The following is a 19,134-nucleotide window of genomic DNA, read 5'->3' as shown; positions in this document are numbered from 1 at the left end:
TCTGCTGCTTTCTCTTGTGATTGGGACCGTTGCTGCAGGGTCCCGTCCAGGGTTCTCAAACAAGTTTTGAATGATTTTGTGCCAATATAGGCCTAAGGACCGCCATACGAGATTTGATTGTCTATTTTCAAATAGCCGAACTTGAACAAGGTGGACCCTCTTGTAAACAACAAAACAAGTGTAATGCTTTATTCAGGTCGTCCTCACAGTTGACACAGTTTTTGTATTGAGAGTTGTACTTGAAATGTACTGTAATTCTGCAAACTGTTAATAAATACTTCAATAAATCAATCAAATCAATAAATCAATGATAACATAGTGTTAAAAAACTGATTTTAATGCTGCATTAAATTGATGGGGTCCCCAGCAAAATGCCTGCAGGAACTGGAGTGAAAGATCCCGTTTAAATCCCGTTTCCTAATTCTGCAGTTAGTCTATTTGAAGGTCTCTCCAGTGAGATGGAATGAACTACTTAATATGAAACAATAGTAAGTCCGTACGCCAACGACAGAATGTAGCAATAACGCAGCATAACGGCTTTACTGGAAGAACGAGTCTCTTCGTCAAATCCATCATGTCACATGTGCCTCGCAACAACTGCAGGTCAGTCATAGGACACTGTCTAGATCTGGTGAAGAATTCAGCTCCACCCCCTCTGTTACGCCTCCTTTCTTACATAACAGAACAGAATCACTAGCCTGCCTTATAAACTTCATACTTGTGAAAATTAAAAAAAGAAAAAATACCAGTCTGCCCTCCGGTGAACTAGCTTACATTCTGACAATGCTGCCATCCAGGTGAGTGGATCCGTCAACTTAATACGCCTTATGCGTATAATGAAGCAGTCATACTATGGTTTTGTAGGTTAAAAGTGTTGCGTTACAGTGCGTTACAGGGATTTATAGATTCAACGGGAAACAATGGACCATAGTACTCCTTGATTATAGTTTGGCGAATAAGTTATATATGCAATGCCAATCGCTGTTATAGCCTAATGTATTTCTCAAACATCAGAGAACTAATAGGCTGTTGTTGAACTTGAACCTCCAACAACATCCTTCACACCACCAATAAGCTAGCCATAAGATGTGCGCATCATAAAATAAAATGTGTCATTCTTTTGAATAGATTGAAATTATAGCCTATTTTTTGGCAATTAGATAAACATTGTCTGCTTTTTCCCTGTAATGTTTTTGGCTGGTTCCGTCTTGTTCCCCAAAAGAATAGGCCATTCAGGGTGGTGTGTTAAATATAGCTCAATATGTTCTGATATAGTCATTGCTGTAGATTGTTTGTTCATTCATATCCAGCTCTGTAGTAAACACAAAATACATTTTCAGGTGTGGATACGATTCCAATCAGGAGAAGAGATGATTTCAAAATGACCAAATAAACAATAATAAGTGATATTGGCAACAGACACAATTGGAACTGGAACACAAAAATTGAAAATGATAATGGATTCTTCTTTCTCTCCTGATTGGATGAAATTGGTGACCCATCTAAAAAAATGTGAACTGGAGGAACAGAGAGACCCTTAGCTGTTACTGAACAAAACCTCTATAGCAATGATTACTTTCAGAATATAGAGCTTTAACAAAACAAAAAATATGTTTAGTTTTGACCAAACAATATATAGGCTAACTTTAATTGCATTTGTAAGTCATCATTAAATGAAAAATATAGTTGCCTTAATCTGTAAAGCATATTTTCTATACATTTCTATTAAAAGTTGTCTTTTATAAATTAATAATCATGATTGCTCAGGTGAATCTTATTGACTTCCACCAATGAAGGGGAAGTTGTCACCTTGCTTCCCTAATCTGGGCATGCCATGTGTATATGAATTGTTTTTAGAAATTAGTTTATTGTTTTACAAAATGTAAAGGATGATACCAGTAACACTGTATAATCATAATTAGACTTTGTTCGTGTTCCTCTACAGTATGTTTGTCAAGGCTAGATATGTGTTACACATGTCTATCCACACACACACACACACACACACACACACACACACACACACACACACACACACACACACACACACACACACACACACACACACACACACACACACACACACACACACACACACACACACACACACACACACAGAGAGAGAGTATACAGTATGGTGTACATAAACTATATACTGTAGGTAGATAATTTACGGATTAAATGTATATAGCCTATACAGTAGAATCTACTGTATTATCTACTGAGTAAATAAGATGTGTGATGGCTGACCTGTCACCTCATTCTTATGACAGTTGGGTAATGAATGATGTTTAATTTCTTTCAGGTCAATGCATATATTGTGGATTGCTTTGTTCTTCTACCCAACACTGCTAATGATCATGGTAGGATTTCATGCATGCGTCTCAACTCATACTGACACGTTAAGTGCTCCACCAGAGGTTGCAGAATTGAATGGTACCCTGTACGCGACCTGCCTAATGAAACCCAACTCAATGCTGCCACAGAACCTACCGGAGGTGACTGGACATGTGCTCTTTCGGCAGCAGTATCCACTAGGAACGCTTAAAGTCCTCTTCTATCTCAATGGCTTTCCCAATAGTGGGAGTGCAAGAGCTATACACATTCACCAGTATGGAGACCTAAGCAGGGGATGTGACTCTACTGGTGGCCACTACAATCCACACAAGGTGTCTCACCCTAGTCATCCGGGAGACTTTGGCAATTTTGTCACCATTCAGGGAAGAATCCATAAAGTGATCGACTCTGCGGCAACACTCTTTGGGGAACTGTCAGCATTAGGAAGAGCAGTGGTTCTCCATGACAGGGTGGACGATTTAGGACTTGGTGGTGATCTTAGCAGTCTACTCCATGGGAATGCTGGACGGAGACTTGCCTGTTGTGTCATTGGCATCGCTACACCCAACCTCTGGAATCAGTTCTCTGAGCTGATTGAAGTGGAGACAGATAATACAAGTCTTCAAAAGTGATTTTGATAAGGTTGTTTGAAAGTATGAAGTCCAGGCCATTTCGCTCTATATTGCTGGCTAGGAAGTTAATTATTCAGGCCTGGAAATCGGAAAAACCTCAGCAGTTGATATGTGGCTAAAGGAGTTGGGAGGAGTGTTGCATCTAGAAATAATTAAATTCACCTTGTCAAAAAGGGAACCCCCATTTCAGAACATCTGGTCACCCATTATTGACGATAATGTGATGGACTGAAATGAGTGAATTCAATGTTATGCTGCCCCCCTACTGTCATTTATTTTTTCACATCAAGAATGTTTGTTACGATTGATTGTGATGTTGCTTGTGTCGCCCCCGGAGTGTGGTATAGTTTGTCTCATTATTGTAAGTCTCTTGGTTTGTCCTTTTTTCCCCCCTTTCTCTTTCATCACAGTCACTGTTTTGTTTGTGGTATATTTTTTAATCTGATAATTCAGTTTGATGATTATTTCTGAAATGCCCTGAAAATGTAAAAATCTTACAAAAGATAAGGTAGTTTGATAATTCCCTTACAGAGGAATCAATAGTCACATGACCAAGGCACGATTCATGTAAAACAAAGCAAATTAAAGATTTTAGTTGGCAACTTCTCAGTGAAAATTATTTTATCAAAAGCACTGCACAGCTTGAATACGAGTCTCACATCAAGTCTGCAGTATAGTGTGGGGTCAGTTTGGTACAAATAGTCCTCCTGATACATAACACATATTGTATGAACACAAATATACACAACAAAAAATATATTTGAGGGCCAAGAGTTATAAATGCAAATGTTAATTCAAAACTATACAAGTCCATGGCTGCATTCTACATATAGAAACCTTGTCTTTATCTTGGTTTTACAGTAATGCACATCAGGGAGGGGTTTTCTTTTACATTTATTTAGCAGAAAAATATATTTTTCACACAGGATAGGTAATGCTAAATGTAACTTCTATTTAGTGAGTTATACATTCTGATGACAAGTGGGATCAAGACAACTGTGTTTGAGTTGAAGTGGCCTCATAATACTAACATATTTCACACTCAGTACATTCTCCACGCAAAATATGTCAATGTGAGTTCAATGTCAGACATTTTTACAGTAAAACATGTTATGGGTCGGATAACTTTTAAACTTACACAGTGATGGCATACAGTAAAAAATAAGTATGGTTATATACTGTATATATTTGTTTTACATTTATTGCATATAAATATTCTTACATATTCACTGAACACTACATTGTCATGCACCATGTCACTCTTCTGTCGCTTCAGGATACAAATACTCTCTTCAATCATGACCCAAACCAAGGCTCGTCTTTTGGGATAGCCTCCTAATTGTAAGTAATAATGATGCATTGCTAATGTTAATGTAGGCTGAGCATAACCCTTTCAAATTACAAGTTCTATAAGCTACAGGTAAGAGCAACAACAACCAATGATGATAAAAACTTGCATTTAGGTGTGAGAGAAATGGCTCGATTCCTTTGTTGACATGATACATGACTTATTAACTACCAATGGCATGAAAAGCAGATCTTTTGTAAATCATTTAGCCAGTAATCAGTAGACTTCATTGAAATGCAGACATTGAGGATGAGGGACAGAAAAACAGAGCGAGATTGGGACAAATCTTTGTTCATTATCCAATGGAATGTTTGTTTAACAGAATTAAAATGACGTGGCTACTAGAGATCTTCAGACCTCCTGACTGAGTTGTATGGCTGCCACATCCGAATCTTCTGCGTTGTGGTGAACATGTGATGTCTGTGTTTTATCAGACCTTATTACAGCAGCAGGGCCAGGGGCGGAAGATGAAATATCTATTATTTCCCCCATGGAGGTGCAATCATTCCCAAAAGTCCCATCATTCTGAATCTGAACGCATTCATCGATGTTATCCTCCCCTTCTCTAGGGTTGGAATGGTCTGAAGTTCTCTGGAGATGGCAGGGGTCTAAGAGACGGTGTGCTTCCCCTTCTTCTGAGCTTGCAGTGGGAGATGCTGTTAAACATCTGTTGCGTTGTGACTGGTGGTGGCGTGGTGAACCTGTGAACTCCGTGCTGATGTGTGGTTGGTTGCCGCTCACACACACATCGTCTGGCGTGTCCGGTCGACTGCTGACGGACACTCCCTCAGAAGACTGGCATGAGATAGTTTGCTGAACCGTCGTCTCTGCACAGAATGGCGGGGATGACGGCTCGTTGTGAAGTTGTTCAGCTTCACCTGATGTTGGTGTAATTTCCCCCGTTTGGTCGTCTGGTGTCTCGGCCGGTGATCTCTGCTGGCAGACGGATACATCTGATGAACCGGCCTCCCCTATACGAGAATAGAAGACTTCAGTGTTTAAACAAATACCAGTTAAAATGTATGGATATTGCATCCTCGCAGCCAGAAACCTTGTATGGTTTTTTTTTTTTTTTTTTTTTTTAATCTTTCACAAATGTCACTGTCATTAGGTCTGTCACTATTATTACATAATCGCCTAATCGCAATTATTTGAGATAATGGCAGTTATCTTTGCATAATCGTCAATCATTTCCATGTTGAAAGATGTCCATACTTTCCACTATATAAATATTAAATGCGTCAGTGATTTCTTTGTAAGTCATTTGTCATATCTGCCCTGTGCAATTTGTGATTCTGAAGCCTAAAAGCCAAACAGAAATATAAACCGCAACGTTCAATGCAAAAAACAACAATTAAATTGTTAATCGCAATTATTTGTGTGACAATTAATCGTCTTAACTTCAATTTGTAATCGTGACAGGTCTAAGTGTCATATGACAGTATGAAGTATGAAATAAGTAATTAAAAACAAATCTAGAAATACAAGGTTTCTGCTAGAAAGCGACGAGATGTATAAGAAATGTCAAGTAGTGAATGATGAATATTGTAAAAATGCATGAATCACTCATTCACCTTCCTGGTTTTGAAGATTTGGCAACAAATGGTCATCATTTAGGGTGATGGCATCTCTCTTTCCTGTTGGAGAAATATGTTAATAACAGAAAGCTTCAAATAGAGGACAGTTCAACTTAGTAACACAAAATAATAATCAAATGACATAAAACCGCTGGCATGAATGTACCATTCCATATGCATGCAAGTTTTAGTAGGTGTGAGAGAAGGAAAAGCAGTGAAAATAAAACATAAGTCAGCTGTTATTACAAGTAGGTACGTTATTGGCAGAACTTTGAGACATACTTCCATGAAATCCCAGAGATACATTGTAAGTGAGGCCTTCAGGAAGCAAGAAAGAAAAAGAGTAAGAGAGGAAAGTTAAATTATTGTGAATGGCATGTTTTACTTTTTAAACATCCCTTATCACAACACAAGTTACAGTACGAAGAGCCAGAACATTAGGCCAATTACAGCTGAGGCTTGTGTGTACCTGGCAGGCTCCATAATCCAGCCACTTCTAGGGTCTTTAGTTTCTTCTCCAGCTCTGCCACTCGATTTCCTAGAATTCTAGTGACAAATGACAGGGTTGTTGCATTGGGACCGGTTGTGAGCTTGTAGCTTTGCTATTTCTGTACCAAGTACAGAGCCAGCTCACATCCAGTGCATGACAGGACAGATCACGATACATTTAAATCTCAGCAATATGATTTTGACATGACATTTTAATCACGATGAACAATAACAATTATTGTCCCATCCCATCCCAAAAAAGAGTGAATTTGATTTTGAATTGCTGTACTTGTTGGTTTGGCGTTGGTGCTGAATGACCATGTTCTTCTCATGAATGGTTTCCAGAAGAGCGGTGGCGAGGGACTTGAGGTCTGAGATGGACTGAGGAGTGACAGGAAGACTGCAACCATTTTCTTCGGAGAGTAACAATTCTTGCACTGCATAATGCAAAAATAATGGCACGTTATAGTCTCATATTTTACAATCTTCTGTTTCTGTCCATACAAAAGTTCAAACGTAATTTAATGATTAATTTGAATGGACAATGTGTGAAGAGTAAGACCTTCTAACCTTGCTTGGCAGAGAGTACTCCTGTGAGAGCACTGCTGTTGGGTTTCCCACATATTTTGGAGTTTTTCCTGCTTTCCAGGGCACTCTAAAGTTAAATAAATAAATACAATACAATACCACTATTAAGGGATATTTCACTTTCAAACATGTTTGGGGGCTCTTTAATGTCTACTTGGGCTTTGGTGAGCACCCCAGAAAGTTTTTAAGCTTTATTCTGTATTTAGATATTTTATCATTTCATTGTTCTTTTCACATGCAGTATTCTCAATATTTCTTAATAAATGAAAGGAAGACAAATAAAGGAAAACACCACCATGCTAATGATCAAATTGAAAGTCATACTGGGTAACATTTTCAATTAAAGTTATTTTATATACATTTTTACTGGCATATATTTCACAATTTATCGTGGTCGTGATGTGACTACTTCTAGTCTAAATACTTAGTTGTGATTGTCTCACCCCAACACTAAAAAACAAGTAATACGTAGTACCTTGTACTTCATAATGTTTGATTTGAGCATGTTCACTTCCTCCTGAAGTTGCTTGAAGCGCTCATGTAAATACCTGGAAGGGGTCAAAGTTAAACAAATTATGAGATTTGTTTAAATTCATTTAAATTCATTGGCCACCAAATGGAACAGTGTCTCAACAGGTCAGACTATTCTGCAGCAGTATTCTGCCCCATTTTGTATTTCGTCATCCAATGGTGTAATGCAGCGAAATTAGCAGCTATACAAGCTCACAACAAGACACAATGTGACACATTGTAAGCTTGTACATCTGTTATTTTTGCTCAAAATAGGGTTGCCATATTGACGTCGGTAGATGAGGTTTTCAATCTAAGCCATACAAAGGACCAACTCAAAATAAATTGCAGGCCTGGGCCATGGCTGTGGTCCAGGCACCTTGGCTGGCAGTGCGCCGCGGGTTCGACTCCCGATCCCGACGGCCCTTACTGCATGTCTCCCACCCCCCCCCCCCCCCCCCCCCCCATCTCTCTCCCCATCACCTGTCAGCATACTGTCTGTCCCACCATAAAATATATAAAATAAAGGTGAAAGCCACAAAAAAAACATTAAAAAAAGAAAAGAAATAGGTCAATCTTTTCACTAAAACGCTTTTTGAGAGGATATTTTAATGTCTGATGCCTGTATTTGAGGTACTAGTACTCCCAACTACACTCATTTGTTTGCCACATTTGGCACTTAGTTTGTGCCACATTGCTCATATGGGAGTAAAATGATCTAAAAACCAAAAATTGTTTCTTAGACATGGTCAAAATATATAAGAAGTAAAATGTATAAAAGTGTTCCCCCCTCCCATAAGTCAGGTTGTGAAACTACTGAAACTGTAATGGGCTCAATAGTTGGACACATGTTTACTTCCTGGGGTCATGTATAAAGCAAATACAATACAGATGTGCAACTAAAAATACAAAATAAATTAAAAAAAACTGAATAAAACAAAATTTAAAGAATTAACACCATAAACTAATTTACATTCTAAAATCAAATCTAGCAGTAAACAAATACACAAATCACAGTTGTGTATGTGTACTTGACAAATTCATGGAATAAATACAGTAGCTAGTGTTTGTAAAGGTGTCCAGTAATACATTTAAAAAAAGGTTGAGATTCAACTGCCCTAGGTGAACCCATGGCAGCTGCTGAAATGTGGGGTACCCAACCTTATGCAGAGAAAATCGAAATGGTTTAATTCTGCTGTAAGTAGCATGTGAGCAGTCAAATCAATGGCTACGTTTACATGGACAGTTAAATCCCCTTTTCATTCAGAATAAAAGTTCAATCCTATTAAAAGTTCTCATGTAAACACCTACAAAAACTTAAATCGGAATGAAAATGGTCAATCTGATTTAAACTTAGATCTGATGTAACTGACCGGTTTATTCCATTTTTAAAACCTATTGAAACAATTGTGGAATTGTAAACACTCATTCGGATTGAAGTTCATTCTGGTCTTTCTGTGCATGCTTGTTTCCATGTAATTGGTATGGCTATATTATGCTCTTGTTTTGCGATTAATTATATTAAGAAATTATATTAGAAACCTCTCATAGGCTACAGGATACATCAAATATAAAGTAATACGGCATAAAAGTGTTTTTCTATTATTATTATTATTTTGTTTTACTGAAATGTAGTGTAGTAAAAGTAAAACAATTGGAAAGTAAAGTAGAAATACCTCAAAATTGTACTTTAGTACTAAAGTAAATGTACTTTCCACCACTGAACGTAAACATATCCACCCGCCCCCTATCCAATCAGAAGCCACCTGATGTGGAATGAAATAATGGGATTTAAAAGTATTGTCCATGTAAACACTCATTCGGAATGACCTTTCCCATGTAAACACGCAGCAAAAAACATTACTTCTGAATTAATTCATTCTGAAGTTTTCATTCTGAATGAAAAAGCCCTCATGTAACCGCAGCCACTGTCACCTGACCAATAGAGCACCGAAGTCTGACGTCAATATCGGTAGAGGGCGCAAATCCATGTATCATATATGAGTCGCAAGCGATACAGAGACACCTCCCTGACAATAACGCTGAAACAGCTTCTTTATATTTGGACCACAATGCTTATATGAAACGATTTAAAATGACCCCATGTTATCCTCCATAGAGAAATTACTTCCGTGAACCAGGCAGAACCAGGGGATGACCGAGTGACGTCAGGACTTCAGCGCTCTATAGGGCACACTGGAGCATGGAGTTTTGATCTGGGGGAGAAAGGCTACCCCTCAAATGTACATGCTTTATCAAATTAATTTTACTTTCCCATTTTCCCCGCAATGTACCTTTCAGTGACCTGTAATAGAAAAGTCAAGATACCATGGATGAAATGAAACTGTTCTTCCATTACATTATCTGATATGGAAACAGTTAGCCTGTGCTACTAATCAGAAATGAAATAAAGCCACAAACCTGTTCTCCATGCAGAGTGCATCTATGTCCAAAATCTGTATCTCATCATTCCCCAGGAGGTGGTTCATTTCCAAATTTAGACGATGTGCCTTCTCTTGGAAAACATTGCGCTCCGCCCTTACATCTTGAAGCTCATCGGTTAGTGACTCCACACTGTGTTCCAGCACCTCATTCTGTGACCACGGCAAAAAACAACAAGAAACAATAAAATAAAATAAATTTGTATTATTTTAGTCCATGCAGATTAGATTTAGTTTTAGCTACAGCTGCAGTATTTCATCATTTTTATCATCATTATTTTCTAGTACTCCAGGCAGAATTCCTATTTTAGCAACAGCTCTTTTAAATCACTGTCATGCTAAAATAATTTATTTAAATTACAAAGAAAACAATCCTTTGTAATTTTAATAAATTATTTGAGCATGACAAGAGCAAAACACACTAAAAAGTAAAATTCTGAAAAAAAGACATCACAAAGTCATTTTTTTTAATTTATTTTTTCAATTGTTGAATCTTGTATGAAACAGTTCATGAGGGTTAAAATTTAAATATGATATTACTGGTCACAGGTACGTAATTATTAGCACAGGTGCTACATACAGGCAGCAGCTTAACATTGCAAGAGCCTATTCTGTTCTCTTTTTCCGCCCTCTCACCTGTTCTCTCGCTGTTTCCAACTGCTTGACCAGGTCCTCTCGCTCATGAGCAGGGAAATGTCGAGCACCAACCTCCTCATCTCCTAGCCTCTGTTTGGTGATGGTCATTCGGAGAAGCTAGAGAGCAATTAGTAGTCAACTTCGTTTTTAATTGGCCACATACAGTACACGTGCAAGAGAAAAATAACCATCCTTGTCATTGAATAAATCCATTTTATTTTCTAGACCAGGGGTAAGCAACCTCAGGCACGGGTGCCAACATTGGCACAGGGGAGGGTGATCACTGGCATACATGTGAAAGAGGTGTTTTGTTTTAAAAAAAAAGCACCAGTTAAATTAAGTCTGTATGTATCTGTATGCCAATTACATCCTGCACATTCATTCAAACTCCTAACTCTGACTGGGGAGGGAGTCTGAGAGATAGATGAGTTATTGAGTCTAATGATTATTACACCCTGAATGATAATATTTCTAAATAATAAGAAAATGGACAATCAAAATATTTAATTTGGATGTGGTGTCATAATTAAACTTAATATTGATATATCACACTATCAAGAAAATAAAAACATCTCAAAAAGGTCGCCGACCCCTGATCTAGAATCTGGATAATGGGATGACACACTAAATGGGTAAAATAAAAGCATAATGAGCAATGATGTGAACAGGTTGTTCCGGTTCCTGACTAATCGTGTCAACAGTGATTATACACAATGCAGACAGACATAGTACCTTGTTATCTCCCTGGGCTTCTGCCAGTCTTTGGTTCAATTCCTTGACCTCTTCAGAGAGTTGCTTACTTTTTTCTCTGGAGTCTCTCAACATCTGGGCTAAGTTGACCTGCAGAACACAGTTGCATAGTGTAATGTGGTGTCATAGTTTTACAATCTCAATGGAACAGTATATTTAACGCATATTTGTATTTGGATGGATGCAAGAATGTGAGCCACAGAAACATACTTGATTCCGTCTCTCAGGAGGCAAAGTGGGATCTCCGTCCTGTAAATGATGAAAAAGGAGCGGAAAATGTGGTTCTCAAACGTTTTCATGTCAAGGACCCCCAAAACTAATTTGTCTGTGGACCCCCCATTTGAAAATATATGCCAATGACTCCCATAAGATTCTCATGGCTCTAGCAGTGATTTTCAACCAATTTCATTTCAAGGGCCCCCGGTTTGACCTGAATAAGGCTACGGTCGCCTAATTAATGGCATTTCTATCTCTGGGACCCCAATGTATATTGTAAAATTAAGTTAATTTAACTCTGAGAGTGTACAAAAGGAACCAAATGGATTTGGTTCCATTTGTACACTCTCTGAGTTACAGACCCATAAAAGGTCCATTTGGTTCCACTTCCTACAGTAACTATCGTTTAGCTGGCCTGGGCTGTGGCTCAGCGGTCCAGGCTTGTAATACAGTCTGGCAGTGTGCCACGGGTTCTTCTGATCCTGACGGCCTTTACTGCATGTCACCCCCTCCCCCCATCTCCTGTCAGCCTACTGCGTGGCGAAAGCCACAAAACATTAAAAAAAAATATATATATAATTTAGCTGGGGACCCTGTGGAACTCCCGCAAGAACCCTTGGGGACCCCACTTTGGGAATTAGACATTATCACAAACACTACCTGTACTATACACAGCGGTGGAAAGTAACTAAGTACATTTACTTAAGTACTGTACTTATTAAGTACAATTTTGAAGTACTTTACTTGAGTAATTCCAATTTCTAATACTTTTACTTGTACTTCATGCACTACATCTCGGATCCAAATATTGTACTTTTACTCCACTACATTTATTTGAAAACTAATAGTTACTAGTTACTTTTTAGATATTTTTTACATACATTAACCACTTTAGCCCTATACATTTTGGCCATTTGCGATGCGACACATTGTGAGCTTGTAGATCGTCCATTTTCAAATAACCACCTCGTTGGGAAGATATTATTCTTCCGGTTTGAGGGAAGGATGTTCTGGTTTAGAGGGTTCCGGCCTGATGACTACAAAAAATGACTACAACATGACGTAACGATATCATCCGCTCCCGACCGGATCATAAACCCCAAAAGGAATGCTGCCCAGGCTCCTTTTCTAAAGGTTTTTATACATGAAATGAGACATTCTGCACAATGAGTACATTTTGAATTCTGGACTTATAACGGAGTATTTCTATATTGCAGTAGGCCTATTGATGCTTTTACTTAGGTAAAACATGCGAGTACGTTTTCCACCACTGACTATACGTACGTAGACCTGAGGCCGATTCTAAAAACACCTTCTAAATTTAAAAGAAATCTGGAACTTTTCTATATTTTATATAAAAAAAAAGAAAGAAATAGCTTAGAAATGTAGCAACAGCTAATGTTACACAAAGGGGTTTCTGGATTGAAAGGTAGCATATATAACAACGTATTGATGGGTTAATATACTAGCAGTGGGGGGAGGTTATCTTTTCCCTCATTGCCCGATATAAACCTGTGCATAGTTATCTTACAATGATCTCCCTGTACTTCTTCTTGAGACCTTGGTGTCGCTCTCGAAGCTGGTTGGCCATCAGTTTGTACTGGTCTCTCTCCTGCTGACAGCTATCCAGCTCTTTGGATAGAATCAGAAGGGCCTCTTTCTTGCTTTCCAACTTCCGCTTGCAAACCAAGAACTGTAAGCAAACAGATGTTTTGGACATAAGCACCATATGACAGATCCTCTCTAACTTATCATTCAAATATCAAATGGTACCGAATAATTATTTCATATTATCCCAGTAATTAAAATGTTTGGCAAATACTGAGTATGCCTTTAGTATAAATTCTAATCACTTATTTGTTTTAGATCAACAACCTGGACGCTAGCATACACCTTTCTCTGCCAGACAATCCAGAATGATTCCATGCTTCTCTGCTAGAGAATAATTCATGGAAATGATAACAATGGACTTGCCTATGGACTATGATACATACTAATATATACCATCATGGTATATATTAGTATGTACCACCATATAGGCTACAGAGACTACAGAGACCATAGTCATGGTATTTTTGGATTCAGATTTTACAGAGGCCAGTTTCGAATTGCAGCCATCCGTAGGTGCCCTTTGAGAGCGGTTTTGAAGGAGTCAAGGGATTCACATGTCTTAATGACTGTTGGTAGGGCGTTCCACATTTTGGTGGCATAGGAGCGAAAATAATTTAGTCCCTTGTTTGTGCCGAATCTGGGTTGTACATGGTTTGTTGCACTCCCTCTGGTGTTGTGGGTGTGGACTTCGTTTACATTAAGGAAGTATTTAGACAGGTACATGGGTATCTTGGTGGTGTATCGAATCTTGTGGACCAGACCCATTGCAAGATGCTGTACTCTGTCGTCGACCCTAAGCCATCCCAGCCTGTCAAAGTGGGCAGGGGTGAGGTGGGTTCGGGGGGTGAGGCCAAGTAGGAGCCTGACCAGTTTGTTTTGGGAGGTCTGGAGCCTTGTTTTAAGGGCCTTTGAGGTGCTGTGGTACCAAGAGGTGGATGCATAGTCAAAGAAACCTTGTACGAGGGCTCCTGTTAAGGTCTTCAAGGTGTTTTTGCTGACCAGTGAGGAGATCCTGTAAAGGAATCTTGTTCTTTGATTGACTTGTTTGATTACGTTGGTGGCCATTTTATCACCGGAAAGATTGGCCTCCAGGATGGAACCTAGGTAGGTAATTTGATCTTTTCGTGTGATAATATTGTCACCCACTCTAACCAAGAAGCCATCTGCCTTGCTGAGATTACTATTACCATGACTATGGTCTCTGTAGTAAAAAAACAAAAACAATTACTTCCTTATCCGCCTACTCGAGTGGGGGAGTCTCCATTATAGAGCAAACAAACAAGTGGGGCTGCAAATGGAACATTTAATCCTGCCTAATCGTGTCAACAGTGATAAGGTCATTGGATTGCCTGCATTCACACAGCATGTCTGCAGGGGACGGCGGTCGACACGATCGGCAACCAATTGTTTTAAATAACACGAATTTGCCATTAACAACACTATGCACATAACATGATAATAATCGTTCTATTTTAAATAGAAAGCCCCACCCCCCCCTTTACCATTCATTCGCGACGCGTTCGCTGACATGATGCGTGTCGCTCGTTCTCACCTCATTGACTAGTCCCTGCCAGTCACTCTCGCTCCTTTTGGACGAATTCATCTTTCTCTTTATGATCCAAACTACGTCATGCGTCAGTAGTGCATGATAAATGACAGTCACTGCAAGCAAGCGCAGCAGTATCCCATTGTTGATGCTGTTGCTGTCAGTGTTAACCGCTGGAGGACGGAGGAGGACAACATGTTATCAGTACAGCTGAGCTGGCTGCTGGGACAGAGAACAGGCTGTCAGTAGTACCTCACTTCCGCTCAGGCAGGCGCGTCACCCGTGAGCCAATCTGAGAACCCATCGTCAAAAAATAAAGGAAAAACAGCGCCCTCTTTTCCTTTAAATATTGGTGCGAGCAATAAAAGACTACCCGTGTGTGTGTGGGATCTTCGTAAATTAGAAGACTTGTGGAAGTGTTACCACCACCACCATGCCATGGTATACAGGTACTATATAGCCAGGCCTACTGTCTACACTGACTGTACACTGACTGTACACTCTACAGTCTACTACAGCACAGAGATGAATATTCTGGCATGATTGCACAAATCAGAAGACTAATTCCTATTTATTTGGGTCAGGTGTTCAAACTTCAAAGAGCCGCTGTATGTCTCGCAGACAGTGTACGTCAGCAGTGAAGCTAGAAGAAAACTAGAAATGCACTCTGTCCAACTTGCGCATTGCACACAAGTAAGCCATGTGGCCTACTTGTGCGGAAGCAGAGCGCGCGCTCACCACTGCTGGTACGTAACGACTGCTGCTCTGAGTCCTAAAGCTATCTCTGCTGCATAGGTTTGAAATACAGCAGTGGTCAGTGGTCCCTCATAGAGCACCGAAGTCTGACGTCACTTTCAGTAGAGGGCGTCAGTCCCCAGGTTCATGTATTTGTTTAGTTGCATTGAAATCACCATAGGAGGAGTTTTAGATTGATTCATATAAGAACTGTGTTTGAAAAATAAACATGTCATCCCGGCCGCTTCACTCACATGGATATGAAGAATCAACTGACTGAGAGAAAACGCTAATGTTACTGCTGCTGAATTAGTTAGATTTTCGCTAGAAGCAGACTGTATCATATATGAGTGACTGACTGTTGCAAACGATACAGAGACACCTCCCTGACAATAACGCCGAGACAGCTTGTTTATTTTTGGACCACAACGCTTATAGTAGACGATATTAAGATCACCCCATGTTATTCTCCATAGAGAAACTACTTCCGTGAACCAGGGGAATCGTCGGGATGAGCGAGTTACGTCAGGACTTCGGTGCTCTATTGCCCGGCAGTGTTGGGGAGTATTAAGCTACATGTAGCTGAGCTACGTAGCTTAGCTACATTTTGCTGTAGCTTGTGGTATTTTAGCTACATTCATATTTGTGTACCTCGTCAAGTAGCTCAGCTACTTTTTGGGTAATTTTTTGTAGCTTAGCTACTCAAGTTACAAGCTACAATTTTGGGGAGCAGGGGTCTCCCAGAGGGGAGCAGGGTGGGGGGGGTCTCCCAGAGGGGAGCAGGGTGAGGAGGGGTCTCCCAGAGGGGAGCAGGGTGGGGGGGTCTCCCAGAGGGGAGCAGGGTGGGGGGGTCTCCCAGAGCAGAGCAGGGTGGGAGGGGTCTCCCAGAGGGGAGCAGGGTGGGAGGGGTCTCCCAGAGGGGAGCAGGGTGGGAGGAGGGGTCTCCCAGAGGGGAGCAGGGTGAGAGGAGGAGTCTCCCAGAGGGGAGCAGGGTGAGAGGAGGGGTCTCCCAGAGGGGAGCAGGGGGAGGAGGGGTCTCCCAGAGGGGAGCAGGGGGAGGAGGGGTCTCCCAGAGGGGAGCAGGGGGGGAGCAGGGGTAGAGGGGAGGAGGGGTCTCCCAGAGGGGAGGAGGGGTCTCCCGTATGTACATTCTCAATTTAACGCTGAAAAATAAAAAGTAGCTGAGCTACTTTGAGCTACTTTTTCCATGTAGCTGTAGCTTTACAAGCTACATCTCTCCAGGGGTAGCTATGTAGCTTGATCAAGCTACTGCCATGGTGAGCTACTTGTAGCTTTACAAGCTACGCTTTCAAAGTAACTTCCCCAACACTGTTGCCCGGTGGAGTACTCCGACATACACACATACCCAGCCGATACATACCCCCTATTGACCTTATACCAATTTTGAAACGTACTTTAGTCATTGAGAACAGTGTTTTCTCATTGGCTGGTGGGATGTAGCCTACCGACATACATACCCAGCCGATCGCTGTTCTTGGTCCCTGATTGGCCGAGTGCGGGGCGACGCCACTAATACATACTTGGTCCCTTGGTACACAGCCGATTACAGTACTTGCATGCTCTGCTTGTGCAAGTAATAATGCATTTGCAAATTCATAAACATTATAAATAAAATGTTGCCTATTCTGTGTGAATCCAGATCAACTGCATGCGTGGTCCTTAAGAGGACTGTTGAAGGATTGTAAAATGCAGCAGCCCAGTCTCAGTCTGTATCCTGCCTGAGAGAGAGAGAGAGAGAATGCACCACCCTCGTCCAGGATGTGTACAGAGAGGGTGTGGATGGAGCTTGGATTTCCTGTGGTCAGTGCTGACTGGGGCGTGACTGCTGAGTTGGAGTTAGGTAGCCTAGGTAGGTAGGTAGGTAGGTAGGTGCATGGCATATAATATTGCAGGGTCAGTTTGAAAGAGCAGAGAACAGATTCATCACATTAGATGATAAAAGCCTCCCCAACTACATAAATAATACAAGAACAAGTAGGCTAGAATTGTTTCCAAGAAGGATTCATTTGGCTACTACAAACATTTCTGCATCTATGGCATATTACCTCAGATTATATGTTCAACTTTCAAGTAAGGTAAAAGAAAATGCTGTTTCAGTAGCCAGGTGCTGACAGGCCTATAAATTCGCAACTCACTGGAGCATTTTATGACACGCTCATGTTTCACGGTGTGTGGTGCTACTGCTATGCAAGATATAGAGGTCAGAATGCTCAATATAATCAAGAGTAAGTAATCAGAGCCACTAGGTCACACCTTTTTATTTGTATGTAAAAATGTGGCCTACTACACCAGTCAATAAATCATTATTGAAAGTTTAAATGTGCATTATTTAAATAAGGTTTGGGCTGACACCTTACTGGTTTAAAGGTATATTCAGTGATTTCACTTAATTCAAATATCACTTATTTTTTTGTTTTGTTGTGATAATCCTCTCTACTATAGAGTGTGCTGACCATATAAGGAGTTCCTCCCTGTCCCCAGTTAACCCCTGGGGGTCAAAAAACCTTAGGTTTCGTTTTTGGCTCTCTATCCTGATTGGATGAAAGGCTTAGGTCCCAGCCAAAAGTGAAATCACTGAATATACATTTAAGTGGTGTTTGTGTGTGTGTGTGTGTGTGTGTGTGTGTGTGTGTGTGTGTGTGTGTGTGTGTGTGTGTGTGTGTGTGTGTGTGTGTGTGTGTGTGTGTGTGTGTGTGTGTGTGTGTGTCAGTGTGTGTGTGTGTGTGTGTGTGTGTGTGTGTGTGCGTGACTGTGTGACTGTGACTGTGTGTGAGCGTGTGTGTGTGCGTGTGTGCGTGCGTGTGTGACTGCGTGACTGCGTGTGAGCGTGTGTGCGTGCGTGCGTGCGTGCGTGCGTGCGTGCGTGCGTGCGTGCGTGCGTGCGTGACTGTGTGACTGTGTGCTTGTGTGTGTGTGTGTGTGTGTGTGTGTGTGTGTGTTCAAATTCTCATGAATGTTAACCCATTCTGGGCGGGAACCCCTTTTGGTGTTTTACCCCTTCAGGCCGGGAACCCATTTTTAGGTTCTGTACAGTATGTACAGTATTCAAAAAATAACATAATATGTTAATATTGTCATCGAAACTTTCCATTGTTGCTGGTAGCTATACATTGTTTTTATAACAATTTCACAATGTGGTTGGCGGTTGTCTGGATGTTTGCCTGGAGGTATGCTGACCTCAATACCTCAGTGCTGCTGGAGGCTGGTGGTGTAAAAAGTACTCACAATTCTCAAAGTGTCAATACTGCAAATATTCTGTTGTTCTGATGTACTTGAGTAAAAGTACAAAAGTATTGGTATCAAAAATCTAAATATACTACCAAAAGTAAGAAAGTACTCATTATGCAGAATGTTCTGTTTCAAGTTATCAATTGTATAACAGTCTTTTGAAAATAGCTCACAATGCCTCGCGATGCTACGCATTGTGTGCTTGCTTGTAGATCGGCTACCGGTATTTTCATTTGGATCCGAGATGTAATGGAGTTGAAGTAAAAGTATTGGAAGTTGGATATACTCAAGTAAAGTACAAATAGTAAAGTACAAATAGTTACTTTACACCAAAGCTTTCTACAGGTGTAGAATGGGCCTATCTCCTGATTCTGTAGCATGAGGCAGCTTGATGTACAAGTATACCCCCTGGACATGACATTATGTGTCACAGGTACCTGTACTTACCCTCAATCCCACCCTTGATGCT

The 19,134-nt window shown here is 40.5% G+C and overlaps 2 protein-coding genes across 5 annotated transcripts; one reads left to right on the top strand and one right to left on the bottom strand.

Moving 5' to 3' along the window:
* Positions 1-663: 663 nt before the first annotated feature.
* Positions 664-3,575, top strand: LOC310859314 (extracellular superoxide dismutase [Cu-Zn]-like). Of its 2 annotated transcripts, XM_083765764.1 has the most exons (3): positions 664-797; positions 2,306-2,363; positions 2,487-3,575. In XM_083765764.1, the coding sequence occupies exons 1-3, from the start codon at positions 784-786 to the stop codon at positions 2,967-2,969; spliced, it is 555 nt and encodes a 184-aa protein (XP_083621890.1). In that variant the 5' UTR covers positions 664-783; the 3' UTR covers positions 2,970-3,575. The 2 variants fall into 2 exon arrangements, with proteins under 2 accessions (XP_083621890.1, XP_083621889.1); XM_083765763.1 differs by having other exon boundaries at positions 2,306-3,575.
* Positions 3,576-3,706: 131 nt separating this feature from the next.
* LOC310859313 (coiled-coil domain-containing protein 149-like) lies at positions 3,707-14,901 on the bottom strand. Of its 3 annotated transcripts, none has more exons than XM_083765760.1 (13): positions 14,688-14,901; positions 13,056-13,217; positions 11,519-11,557; positions 11,291-11,398; positions 10,559-10,675; positions 9,903-10,075; positions 7,447-7,519; positions 6,954-7,038; positions 6,673-6,820; positions 6,364-6,440; positions 6,177-6,212; positions 5,892-5,954; positions 3,707-5,288 (listed from the first exon to the last, which is right to left on the bottom strand). In XM_083765760.1, the coding sequence occupies exons 1-13, from the start codon at positions 14,736-14,738 to the stop codon at positions 4,669-4,671; spliced, it is 1,752 nt and encodes a 583-aa protein (XP_083621886.1). In that variant the 5' UTR covers positions 14,739-14,901; the 3' UTR covers positions 3,707-4,668. The 3 variants fall into 3 exon arrangements, with proteins under 3 accessions (XP_083621886.1, XP_083621887.1, XP_083621888.1); XM_083765762.1 differs by having other exon boundaries at positions 5,133-5,288; positions 6,364-6,432; XM_083765761.1 differs by lacking the exon at positions 6,177-6,212.
* Between the last annotated feature and the right edge of the window lie 4,233 nt (positions 14,902-19,134).

The sequence above is a fragment of the Protomyctophum parallelum genome (genome assembly GCF_964188405.1).
Source record: "Protomyctophum parallelum genome assembly, chromosome: 5".
Lineage (NCBI taxonomy): Eukaryota > Metazoa > Chordata > Actinopteri > Myctophiformes > Myctophidae > Protomyctophum > Protomyctophum parallelum.
The sequence above is the reverse complement of the archived record's forward strand: the minus strand, read 5'-3'. Positions and strand labels throughout refer to the sequence as shown.